General features: G+C 41.0%; 1 protein-coding gene across 2 annotated transcripts; it reads right to left on the bottom strand.

Annotated features, from left to right (window-relative positions):
- Positions 1–570: 570 nt before the first annotated feature.
- On the bottom strand, positions 571–9,893 carry nkx1.2lb (NK1 transcription factor related 2-like,b). Of its 2 annotated transcripts, XM_080901228.1 has the most exons (4): positions 9,553–9,893; positions 9,130–9,442; positions 7,379–7,601; positions 571–1,689 (listed from the first exon to the last, which is right to left on the bottom strand). In XM_080901228.1, the coding sequence occupies exons 2-4, from the start codon at positions 9,427–9,429 to the stop codon at positions 950–952; spliced, it is 1,263 nt and encodes a 420-aa protein (XP_080757354.1). In that variant the 5' UTR covers positions 9,430–9,442; positions 9,553–9,893; the 3' UTR covers positions 571–949. The 2 variants fall into 2 exon arrangements, with proteins under 2 accessions (XP_080757354.1, XP_080757353.1); XM_080901227.1 differs by having other exon boundaries at positions 9,130–9,893.
- Between the last annotated feature and the right edge of the window lie 3,450 nt (positions 9,894–13,343).

The following is a 13,343-nucleotide window of genomic DNA, read 5'->3' on the forward strand; positions in this document are numbered from 1 at the left end:
TTCAAATTTCCTTTTATTAAAAGAAAATCTCGCGCACTCTTAGTGGACTTTGCACGTGCTGTGCGGCTCCCGCTGCGGTCCGTGCGCACTACTTCAACTTATCCGTATCACGCGGCTCAGTCTGTTTTCCAGGCACATGATTGGCTCGGCTCAGTGCTATTCTTATTGTCATTGGCCTATTGTGCTGTCTGTCAAAACATTAACGAAAGCTTGTAATCGACGTTATATTCGTCACGTCTCATATTTCTATGACAGAAAAGTCATTTCACTGTAATTATCTTTATCGTTTTTGAGATTTGTATTGTTTGCAAACCCCTTCCTCGCATAAATATTTTCCAGTTCCCATTTGGATTTTTTTATTGGTTTGTTTTTGACAAACAGGAAACCTCACAGATATCCAAACCAACCAACAGGCCCAGGATTAGCTTCACACCCAAACCCTGCATGGAAGTTACTTACCTCTGAGGCACTGCAGCACCCAACGCTTCAGCTCACTGTTATTAAAAAAAACATTACTGGGATACTTTTGTTTAATTGTCATCATTTTAATATCAAAGGACAATACCATGTTGAGCTGAGGACTCAGTACATCCAAGGATTTTATGGAAACTGTTAACCACCTCAATAAATAAAAGAAATGAAAACGATCACAGCTGGAGTTACATGGTACTGACAATAGATCAAGCCATTCTCAAGTCTTAAATAAACATTCAATATTTTTACAGACTTTAGAAAAGAAAACAATGAGATCAACTATTTGTCTATTACAGTGTTTAAAACAGCATTCAGAGCTAGAACATAGATTTATGTACAGTTCTGCAAGATATTAACATTCTATCAAAATAAAATTAAAGCCTTTAAACGGTAAAAAAGGGGGAGGAGCTGAACGCTGTGCTGCAGTTCATACTGGGACATTTCAGTCAGGGCTTCTGTGTGTGTTTGTGTGTATCTACAGGTGTGTGCTGTAGAACGCAGGTGCAGCATAACTCTGTGTCCCCAGCATGAAGGGAGACAGGACGTGGCTGGCGGTGAGGAAAGGCAGCTGGACAAGGCTCCCAGCAGGGGGGTGATGGTGGCCGGCATAGCCTGTGTGCATGGCCAGATGCCCACTGACTGGAGGGGATTGGCTCAGAGGGCTGAGGCTTCCCAAGCCTCCTCCCGCTCCTCCCCCTGTGCCTCCCGTGCCTCCTGCTCCTCCCGTGGGGGCCGAGGTGTCGGCTCCAGGGTTCTGCTTCTTCCATTTGGTTCGCCGGTTCTGGAACCAGATCTTAACTTGGGTCTCAGTGAGGGAGAGGGACAGGGCCAGGTTGAGGCGCTCACACACTGACAGGTAGCGTGTGGACTTGAACTTGTTCTCCAGCGCCACCAGTTGCTCGTAGGTGAAGGCAGTCCGGGCTCTGCGGGGCTTCCCCGACTTGGAGTCTGAGCCAGAGCGTTTCCTCTTGGGCTTGGCCCCTTGGCCCCCATTGGTTTGGGGACTGGTGATCTGGCTTGTGGGGCCTCCGTTAGGGGTCTTTGTGTCTCTGCTGGGATCCTGGTGGCTGTGCTGGCCTAGTTCTCTGTCTCCATTACTGGGAAGAGCCGAGCTGCTCTCCTCACTGCTGTAGGGCCCGTCTGCAGCCTCTGAGTCCGGGGTCCCAGATCTGTGGAAGTCTTCCTCATCCGGACTTCTGTATATAAAGCCCTCCTCTAGAAGAACGCACACAACAAAGAGTTCAGCCACATGTAACATCCAACAGATTCTCCATCCTATATGGTTGTACAGGTGGTTTGTCTCTACAGCCCACAGTAGCTTAATGAAGTGGTTTATTCAGATTAAGGCATACCAAGCTCATGTTTAGGCTTACGTAAGTAGTTCACTACCTGGATCACTACCAATACCTTAAGATATTTAGGCAGGCTAAATAAAACCCATGGTTTAACCAAGGTCCTGCACTAGCAAGTTAAGCCAGTTAAACTAGATTTGGTACCAAATGTCACAGCTACAGAAACAAAGATACCAAAATATTGTGTAATTCAAATTATTAGCATCTGACAAATATGCATATGAATTTTTCGTACCAAGGCATTTTTTGACAAGTTAGAAAAGATTCTGTTACATTTCATATGGGGAGGGAAACAAGCTAGAATTTGCAAGTCTATTCTTCAGTCCTCTAAAAGTGATGGTGGTCTTGGTCTGCCCAATTTTAGACACTACTATTGGGCAGCTAACATACAAAAACTTTTACAATGGGTTCATAACGACCCCCCTGTAACAGCCTGGGTACAAATGGAAACTGCATCTAGCTGTTACTCATTATCATCAATACTCAGCTCACCACTCCCTTTTTCTCCAACCCTTGTTGGGGATAATCTAATAGCTAAGGAAACAGTAACTATTTGGCGACAGTTCAGAAAATACTTCGGGCTACTTGGACCGTCTTTGCTAACACCTTTATCAAAAAATTTTAATTTTGCACCTTCAAACACTGATGCGGCCTTTAGTAGTTGGAAAGATAACGGACTTAGGACTGTTAAGGACTTGTATAGTCAGGACACCTTTCTATCTTTTGCTGACCTATCGTCCAAATACGACCTGCCTAACTCCAACTTTTTTCGCTATCTTCAGGCTAGAAATTTTGTAAAAACGCAGTTCCCTCACTTTCCCAATCGGCCTCCAGAAACAAATCTGGATATCATCCTGCAGACGAACCCTCATCAAAACAGACTGATATCAGCCTTGTATAAAATACTAGATGCTTTGGTCCCCAAATCCATTTCTCATATTAAGCTGAGATGGGAGGAAGAGCTTCAGACAACCCTGCCAGAACAGCAGTGGGATCGTGCTTTGAAATTGATTCACTCGTCTTCAATTTGTGCTCGTCATGCTTTGATTCAGTGTAAGGTGGTCTATAAAGTACACTATACAAACGCAAAATTATCTAAAATCTATCCAACCATCAGTGATGCCTGTAGCAGATGTGGACTATCGCCTGCCAACCATGTCCACATGTTTTGGTCATGTTCGAAACTGAGTGCATTTTGGAGGAATATATTCGACACACTTAGCCAAGCATATGGCCAGACTGTCCTTCCTAACCCACTCTCTGCAATTTTTGGCATTCCTCCTGACTTGAACTTATCTGGTCCCCTCAAACAGGCCCTAGCCTTTACCACTTTACTGGCCCGGAGGCTTATTCTGTTGAAGTGGAAGCTTCCCCACCCCCCAACTCATGACCACTGGGTGAGAGATGTACTCTTTAACTTAAAGCTGGAAAAACTTAGATTCTCTCTAAAAGGTTCTATTAGGGAATTTAATAAAATCTGGAAATCATTTCTCTTGCTGGTCGACACTATTACTTTACTTCCTGAGTCTGCAGTGAACTGAGCGAAGCTACATTATAATGTTTTTTTGTTTTTTTTTTTAAATCTTATTTATACCTTATCTATTTGTTTTTCCTTTTGTTTTGCTTGGTCCTTTCTCTGTTATTTGTTTTCTCGGTTTTTGTTTTGTTTGTTTTTGTTTGTCTGTTTGGTTACGGGGCGGGGGGAGGGGGGGGGGAGTTGTGGTTGTTGTTGTTTTTTGGGGGTTATGCTTGTTATGTGTATGGGTCCTGAGGTGTTGGTTTTTTTTTTTTTTTTTTTCTAAATTTATTTTTTGGTTTTTTTTTGTGTGTGTGTGTGTGTGTGTGTGTGTGTGTGTGTGTGTGTGTGTGTGTGTGTGTGTGTGGGCAGAAACTGGTTTTCTGCAGTGCTTTGTCTATTGTAGACCTGGTAGGGGGAGAATTTGGGTTGGGGGGTTGGAGGGTATAATGGACATACCACTGTTCTGAAATCAAGATGGACTTAGCTGTTGCTAACTTTGTATGTCATTGTTGAAATTAATAAAACAAAGTTGAAATATAAATATGCATATGAACAAGTTAGCTCACAATATGGAGACTTCATAAAATGACTAGAGCTTTTTAATTGATCTTTTCTGTAATATCAAACTGAAGTCTTATTTCATCAGTTACAATCAGAAACATTTTTATTTCTTCACTGCAAAGAAGGTTTGGCTTCAAATAAATACTTTAAGGTTCAGCTTCTTGATTGCAGTAATAAATTGGTGGTATGGATTATGAAATGGTTAGAGCTAGAAGAAACAATGCTGGCCATAAAGCAAACAGTGGTCTTCTAAGTACTAAGTTTACTGGCCCATCTATTTACCCCTATCTCCTCATAATTACCGTTGCCACGGTAGGCCAATTAATCTAAAAATGTAGCTGAGGATTGTAATTATCTTAATTATCTGCTATATGGAAAAACAGTCTCTTCCCAGCATAATCAGTGAGTGTTGAACTGCGGTCCCAATTATGGCCACTGTACGCTTCCTTCAGAAACTTGCAGTTGAATTTAAAAATATCTTGAATGAATAAACACGTCAAGTTTCCAAAGACAGAGCAGCCATGAGCCTAACCTGAGTAAAGTGCTAAAGAGCCAGAGGGCAAGAATGAGCTGCTGATACTGAGCTGCCAACTCTCCATTAGTATTAATCACTGTGTCATCCGGTATCCATCATCATTTTTTGCTATGTGCTCCACTTTCTGGAGTTTACTCATCACACGATTACTGCATCATAAGTCTGTGGTGTCTTACTTCATTTGTGGCTAAATGAGTGAGGGCAATATTTGGGAATAAAACGATAAAATCAACAGAAATAAGAAGGCAATTAGATCAAGAAGGTTCTGAAAACAGTATCTTCAGACGAAACGAAAAGGTATGAAATGACCATAAACTGATCACTGTACATTACTGTGCACTGTAAAATATACTAGATGATTATCAGGCAAAAGAAATTGTGTTTGAATACTAATAGTGTGCTAAAATAACAATGGAGCATTGGAATATGGTGGATTTTAAGGTACCACAGATCAGCAGAAAAACATTAATAGACATTGTTGGACCTCTTAAATGTCCAATTAAATATTTTAGCTGCAAATCGACTGCTTTTACGTCAGCCCTTCAGAGGAGCACATGGTGCTTTAGTCTTTAATGAAACTGTAACTCTTTCTGCAATTATACGTTAGGGACAAAAACGATCTGGACGTTCACGCTAAGCTTTCATACAGTTTGTGCATTGTGCACGTACATGTCATGAAAACACCGAGCACAGTCCACCTCAACATGTACAGCACACATGTGCTTACATCCCTGCAAATGCTCTTATTGCTAATGTTAGAGAGATACTGTGTGTGCTTTTTTCACGTTATTGGTTTGAATATTTATGTCCCAATTATGCTGTTCCTTTTGTCCTTAATCTCGACAACATCAACAGTTTTAAATGGCAAGAAAAAGTAAACTGCACCTTGAATAATACTAAATTATATATTTTTAAAAATGTATAATGTAAGACATTATATTGTTATAACCGCCCCCCCCCCCCCCCCCCCCCCAAAAAAAGTGAGAAAATAAAAGCATTTATTAACCAGTGACAAATCCACCTGCATGATTTCCACTGAAAAATGACTGAGCATGTGTTAGATCATCTGGAGTAAGACTGTGTAGTTTTACAGATTAAATCAGAGACAAAATATGTATGAAAGCTAACACAGAAGGGTTAGTTTAGCTGTGATGATGTAGACAGAAGAACCTGAGAGAAATTTAAAAAACAAGCATGTTTACAGGTGTGCAGAAAAGATAGCTCAATAAGATTATGTTTTACATGTAATTTACTCATAAAATGTCCACTTTTTCATTTTTCTCATATGTAATAATAATAATAATATTATTATTATATTAATAAAAATAATTAAGAATAAAGGAACCATGATGCTTGGTGAGATGGTTTCTTGTCCATTTTATAACAAACAGAAATTAATAATAATTTGGTTTGTTTTTGCAAAAACATGCCAGCCATTTAATCATATACTGATTCTAATTTAAATTTTTATTTTTAAAAAGGCCTGATTTTACAGTCGTTAAAAATAAAGCCTTATGTTACCACTATATTTATTATAGTCTGTACGTGACATGTATTTCGCTAGTTTCACTGTGCTGGGATACTTTTTGGCAGTCAGTATAATAAAACAGAATAATAGTATACAAACTACAACAGCAGTGCATGCGTTCCTGTGATGTTTTTACTGTTTTCTTTCTTTTTCTTTTGTTTTGAGCTTTTGTTTTTAACCCAGCTCGACTATATCACGAAGTTATAATTATTTATGATGTAGGGTATATGCCTGTGTCTGCTTCTGAAAAATAAAGTCAGAATTTTGTTGATTTGAAATCTGTAAAATGTACGGAAAATTTAATTAAAACAAATGAGAGATTTAAAAATAAATAAATAAATAAATAAATAAATAAATAAATAAATAAATAAGGAAAATAAAAATGTGACGGAAAAAACAAAGAAAAGAGGACAAAAGGAGGAAAACGTCCAATATTATAATAATATGAAATCGAGGAGACGGAGCTGATTGGAGCTACTGCGTTTACGTGGGGTCCATGAACTTAGTGCACACCTGTCCAATAATACCGATCACACACAGGAACTGCAGCCAATTAACTTTTTTGCTCCTTTTAATTCTAGATAAAAACAGATGCTGTTTTAAACTTAAAACCAGAGAGCTCGTTCTCCCCATTCTTCCATGTTTTAATGGTCCGTACTCGGTAGTTTTCTCATCTCTTACATCATCACAAGATTTCACCGAATAAGTGGCCTGGAACACAGATTTCTGTGTGACATCAGGGTTTAGTGAGAAAATATTTACGGACGAAGCAAAAGCCCAACAACAACTGGTGGGTAATTAAAACCAGAATCCTTAGGTCACAGTGAAACCACACACAACAATGCAGTGCCCTTAAAATATGATCACAATTAGAAAGGCCTTCTTCCGGATCATTTTTCTTCCGTCGGAAAAGCCTAGCGGTGTTCACAACACATGTATTATTGATAAATAGCGTAAACGGGCTATATTCAAGTAGAAATGGAAAAGCTCTATATTCGATTTGGGGTAAAACGGTTACATTGGTTAGGTTTCACTCAGGCTAATGTTGGTATGTTTAACTATCCATGAATAAATCAGTTAATTCACCGGTAAGAATAAATATGATTTGAATGACACAGAAAATAAACAACCTAATTACTAACTACAAACGCGCGAGCACACACGCTCGCGCGCACACCTATTTTAATCATATAAAAAAACAGGTCAAATTTCTGAAAACGTTAAAGGATGTTGCAGAATCATTCAGAGTGGTTTCTAAGGAAACGGGACTTTGAACCGTAACAGGAGCAGTTCGACTGAATTCAGCTGCCCGAAGGAAAAGACGTTACTGACGCAATGGCGGGAAATTAAAGGAAATTAAAAATAAATGATTCGATAATGGACTTGGTTTGAAGTCCACGGAGACTTACTGCTCTGGTATTCGTCTGCACCGTAGCCCTTGCTGGCCTCGAGGCTGGGCTCGCGCTCCCCGGCTCCTCCTCGCCGGTTCTCCGCTCCGTACACGCTCTGCTCGAGCTCGCCGCGGTGGCTCACGTGCTGTTGTTGCAGCTGGTGTCGCCGGTTGCTCGTGAACTTGTTGGGGTCCAGGATGTCCAGCACGGAGAAAGAAGTTGTCCGGTGCCCGATGGGGCCCTGGAGAGTAACAAATGGGAATGATTTATTTAGTTAAAAAACAAGACATCATCGCCTTTTATCCCGTATAGCTGAATTTATTTGAACTTGCTTTTTTTTCTTGTCCCCCCACAATTACGTTTTGCCACGCATTTTAACTGCTATATATTTAATTGTAATATTAATAATGATCACTTTAAATATTATTATTTTTATTATTACTATTATTACTATTAGTAGTAAGCAGTGTTAAAGTCAAAGACAAATCCCAGTGTTAGGTGTTGGTAGCACACATCACATCCAATAAAACAGACGGTAAAGTGTGTTCATAAAGCAAACATGAACACAGATCAGCTGCATTTCCTGCGCAGGCTGTGTAGCGGTCAATAGGCTATCAGAAGAAAAACGAATCAATCCCATTTTAAGTAGTGCAGTCTATAGATTTCTAAAACTTCAGTTTTACATTTCCACACGTAATTGGTTGGAAAATATGTGAGTTCAGGGGAAGGCTTACACTTAAGGTAAAATACTGCTTTACCAGATTGTTTGAACCTGCATGTGGGCATAAGGTTTACAGTGTGATGTAGAAATGTTCAGACTTTTTATATCATAATTTATGTGGAGCCAAAAAGGTAGCCAAGTGTAAAAGACAGATAAAAGGTGGTGCAGTGACTCTGTTTCCCCCCCTCCCTGCATTACATCCTGATTAGGATCATCCATTTATTAATGAGGCCAGTCTTGAGCATGTCGACATGAATAATCCTACATTAATATTCTCTCTTTAAATAATCCCAGGGAGCCTCTGGAGAAAGACCCAGGGGCGTATTAACAACTGGTGATAAGAATAGTCTAATCGAAAAATGCCACAATCAGAGCTGCGAATAAACACAATCACGTTTTATTTAAGAATAAACAAATTCGCGTCTATGGAAAAAATATAGAGAAACGCCCGTCTTTACAAACAGGCCTACTTTGAATTATTTTGAATTCAATTAATTTCGTTCAGAAACGAACGAAAAAAATCTAACAGCTTTAATTAGAGCAATAATAATTATAACAAAATAAAAGTCGGTGTCCTTTACGGGAGCGAATTTGAATGCTTTTAATTTAGAACTTTTTATTTTGTCTCTTTCCGATCACACTTTCCAGCTGCATTTTATTAAAGGCCTCATCTCCATAATATGACCCATAACCTGACAACACGGGCCACATTTTAAAAACAAAGAATCATAGCAGTTACACAACAGGACCAAGTAACCAAATAATTTTATTTTAAAAACCGTCTTCCGTTTTCGGTGCTTCGGCTGCTCCCTGTGCTAAGAATTCTTACTTTTCTGCTCGCCCAGCTACTTTTCGTGCCATCCTTCTTTCCTGTAATGTAATATCTGTCTGTCTCGATGCTTCTTTATTTATGCTGCAGTGTCCCGGTTGTGTCCTGTCCGCTGGTCTATATAGGCTACCTGAGAGTCTGCCGTTACTGTCTGCTGCTACCGTCACGCACCGCTCCGGTAGCGCTTCACAAAGTTTGCTCGTGCCCGTATTAGCCTACCTGCTGTGGCGGGGCCAACACCGGATTCGTCGGTGGAGCTTCCGAGTGGTTCTCCGTGGCCTGAGCATCTCTGCCGCCGGCGGTCGCGCTGGAGAAGAGCCGCTTCTCCCCTGCGGCGGCTCCGTCTAACAAGTCACCGCTGTCCGGGCTCACCACAGTTTGGACGCCGTCCCCGCCGCTGGGCGCCGGTAGCGCTCTGTCCCGACTCATGACGGGTGGCACGGCGTCCGTCACTGGCCCCGCCGCAGCTCTCTCCCGGCTTATCACGGTCTGGACCCCATCCGCTCTGTCCCGGTTCATCACTTTACTCTCCCTTTCCCATATAATAACAATCCGTTAGAGATGAAAATTTAAAGAAACAAATCAACACCAAGTCGTTTTAAAGAGCTTGGATGATACTCATGTCAAATAACAAGTTCACACCACAGGCCGGTTCATGTGTCCCGTCAGCATTCTGTCTCAAGCGGTGTGTTCACCCAGGTAAAGTTTTCCATTGGCATCCGGACAGTCTGGGCAGAATACGAGCTTTAGCTGGACTCTCGCTTCCGTCAAACTTTAAACTTGTTCTCTCCGGCCTTCATCCTCTACATCGGCCGCTGCAACTCAGCGTCTCCGGCGATCTTTTGTCTGTCCGTCTCGTACCGTGCCGTTATCCCGTACTGGCACGCACACATAAACAGCGCGCGATGTTCCGACCTCCAGCCTTGCGCGCTCTGGAAGCCTGACAGGAGTTGAAGGCGGGACAGACTGATCTATCTCTCTAATAGTTAAAACTAGCCTGCTCCCCCCTCGCTTGCTCTCTCTCCCCCATTAGTTAAGTGAAGAACCCTCTCTCTCCCCCCTCTCTCTCTCAGTTCTTGTCTCCGTTTTTGGCTTTTAGCAGGCCACTCGAGGAGCCTCTACCATACATTTGTCCCCGTGTGTGTGTGTGTGTAGGCCTGTGTGTCGCCATCTCCCTCCTTATTTATGCATTCTTATTCAACTCTACGGGTTGTAATTGGCTACAAATTAATCCCACTTGCACTAATAGGCTATTATCTCGAGGCTGCAAGCGCGCGGGTGGTGCTGTGTGGCCCGGGCCAATTCGCTATCAGAGCACGCGGAGAAATAGCGGGAGCGGGAAGAGCGCTGGCTGTCCCCACTTCACAGCGCGCGGTGTCGCCTCGCGGATCTCACGACGCTAAATTGTTTAGGTCGACGCTTCGTGAAATGTTGCTTTGTTCGCCAACAGGTGACGTAAAGGTGTAGCAGGTGTACAGATAGTTGGAACACAGTCACAGTGCTCAGTTATTAGTTCTAGAATTAGCCTTAACCAGCGAGTTACATTAGCGTTCGGAGGTTAACAGCCGTGTGCTCTAATTTATAGCTAATGTGTAATACGCCGCCTCGCTCGCACTTTACTCGTGCATCCACATGAAAGGGGGCGCTTATCTTTAATGCAGATTCCAGGGCAGGGCCTCTCTCAAAACTCAATTACGGCCTGAATAAAGCCGGTAATGTCCCCGCTGCAGTGAAATATTGATTCCTAATCCTTGGCAGTCATTACTATGCCAGAAAATAATAGACCACAGAATTGGATTTTGATTTAACACACGACGTGTTTATTCTAATACTAGGGACTTAATATTCCGTTGACTCTCATTTTCAGCCACAGAGGAGAGGGCAATGGTGATGGAAGCTCTAACGCCACACTTTAAAAAAAATATTGTTGTGGAAAATATTTAAAAAAAGAAGGAAGAAAGCGAGGTGACGGGACATCTTTCCTGTCCTCCTCCCCGGTCCTAATACACAAGGTCAGCTCCATGTAATTGCCTTGCTCAATGATCCTTGGGAGGAAGAAATTAAAAGTTGAGTAAAATAATGACTGAAACAATGGGACATGATTAACCAATCAGAGAGCTGAACCCATTTGATCTACTTCCTGCTTCCACCCAGAGGCTTTATAGCTTTATTTTAAAATGGTCAATATATTAACTATATTAAACATCACTGCAGCTTATTTACCTTGGAAAATATTTGCATAAAGCAGCACCACTGCACTGCACAGTGCTACAGAGAGGAAGCGATGCAGCCAAGTGAATATGGAACAGTATTATTATTATTATTATTATTTATTCTGCATTTGAAATCCAGCCAAACAGCCTCACTGCATGTGACCTCAGGTGCATATATGTCAAATTAGAAGAATATTAACCGCTAAAGTCTTAAAAGAATGAGTTTTAAGAGCAGTCCAACCCCGGTTCCACACATCAGTGAGCGTAATGAGCTGTGTGCCTAGCGTTCTGGCCTTTGACCCTAATATCTCTTTAATGCAATTTGTAGTGCAGCTCCATTATATTCAGAGAGGAAGAAGCCCGAGAAACAGCAAAAAAGAATAACCATATCAACTGGAGTTGTGTATAGTAGTATTTGCACAATTTGCAAAATATGTGTCCTTTCTGTTTATTATTGCTATGATGCTAATTTGCTTCTCACTATGACAGAACGAACAGAAAACACACACACATGCAGCGGTAGTCCCACTTTCCACAGTGTGGGCCAACAGATGCTATGGGAGAACTCCCCTTCCCGATTAACAGTCAGCACGCACGTGTATGTGAGCATGTGTGTGTCTTGTGTCTATAATTATTCTAATGAAGGTTAATGAGCTCTGCTCAGCCTCCTCTTTATTAAATTAATCTCAGCCGGTAATGAATCATAATTACTATAATTAGCAGCTTGAGCTGCCTGATCTCATGCCGGTGGCTGGTCAGAGCAAGGTGTGGTGTGACACGGAGGCTTTCATCACACCCACAACTTTCATCTCTCCCTCCTTCCACTGTGTCCACTGGCTTTGGCTCTGCATAAACATAATGTTCATGGAGCTGGTCTTTCAGCGTAGAGCCTCCAGACTGGATCTGAGATTTGCTGCACTAATTTGATTATTGCTGATCGTAATATCAGTCAGAATAATTGTGTACGTTAGTGCCAGTGATCAGAGCTGCTATACGCCGTGTAGTCACACTTGTGAGTTTACATTATCACTATCTAAATGAGGCCTCTCAAAGTTTGAAGGGCCTGACAGAAAACAGTAATACTTTAAAACAGGTTTCAACAATGTAAGAATAAGGACTGCTACTATCAACAAACCGGACACCTGTCCAAATCCACTGGATTTCAAAACCTTGAGCAGTACAGCTTTATTTATTAGTGTTATAGATATAGCTTCAGTGAATTTTTTCCCCATCTTCTCTTTATTTCTGCCGCTATACTTCTCCTATCCATCTCTTCGCTTCCTCTATCCCTCCCATTTTTTTTATTTTGTGTCTTTTCAAGGTTCTGTGTTTTAGATTAGCCCTCCTCCTCTTCCCCATTACAGGGGTAAAAGCCCCCCATCCTCCACTCACACACAGAGGCAGAACCCTCGCACCATACACACCTCGCAGTTAGACACTCAGATAGAATCTGACCTGAAGAATTAATTAAATATGATAGCTGATTAAAAATAGCATAACTAATAGTGTAATATCTCAAGCTGTCGTCTTTAATAGTCAACATTGTGAGTGTGTGTCTTATCTGCTGCAGACAGACGCTCTCACTATTGATTCCTGTTCATTTCAGTTGTCAGGCAGACCACTCAGCTCATCTGGAATCATTAAACTCGCTGTCTCCCTCTGTGTCTCTCTGCCTGTCTCTTACCCTATTTTCTCACCTTTATCAATTTATATTTAATTTATTTCAATTCCACCACTCTTTTCTAATGACAGGATTGAATCAGTGTAGCAACAATCTACAAAGGCAATATTGTAATTGGTAAAATAAAGTTATAACACGAAATATGTATATATATATATATATATATATATATATATATATATATATATATATATATATATATATATATATATATATATATATGTGTGTGTGTGTGTGTGTGTGTGTGTGTGTGTGTGTGTGTGTGTGTAGAAAAAAGAGAAGAGAGTGAAAAGAGTGATGACAGAGTCCTAGTATATTAAGGAAACCGAGAAAACAACTGTGATCATATCTACCTGGTTGTCTTGGCTTTGGTCTGAGACTTCAAACTGGGAGTTTTTAGCAGAAAGAAAGATATGTTTAGCTTTTAAATAAACAGACAATCAAAAAACAAAACAGAACAAAGAAATCCAAGCAAACAAACATATATTTGCCTATAATCATGCATGTTTGCAGTGAAACTCTTGGGGAATCTTCTTATC

This window comes from Rhamphochromis sp. 'chilingali' (assembly GCF_963969265.1).
Source record: "Rhamphochromis sp. 'chilingali' genome assembly, chromosome: 13".
NCBI classification, from domain to species: Eukaryota; Metazoa; Chordata; class Actinopteri; order Cichliformes; family Cichlidae; genus Rhamphochromis; species Rhamphochromis sp. 'chilingali'.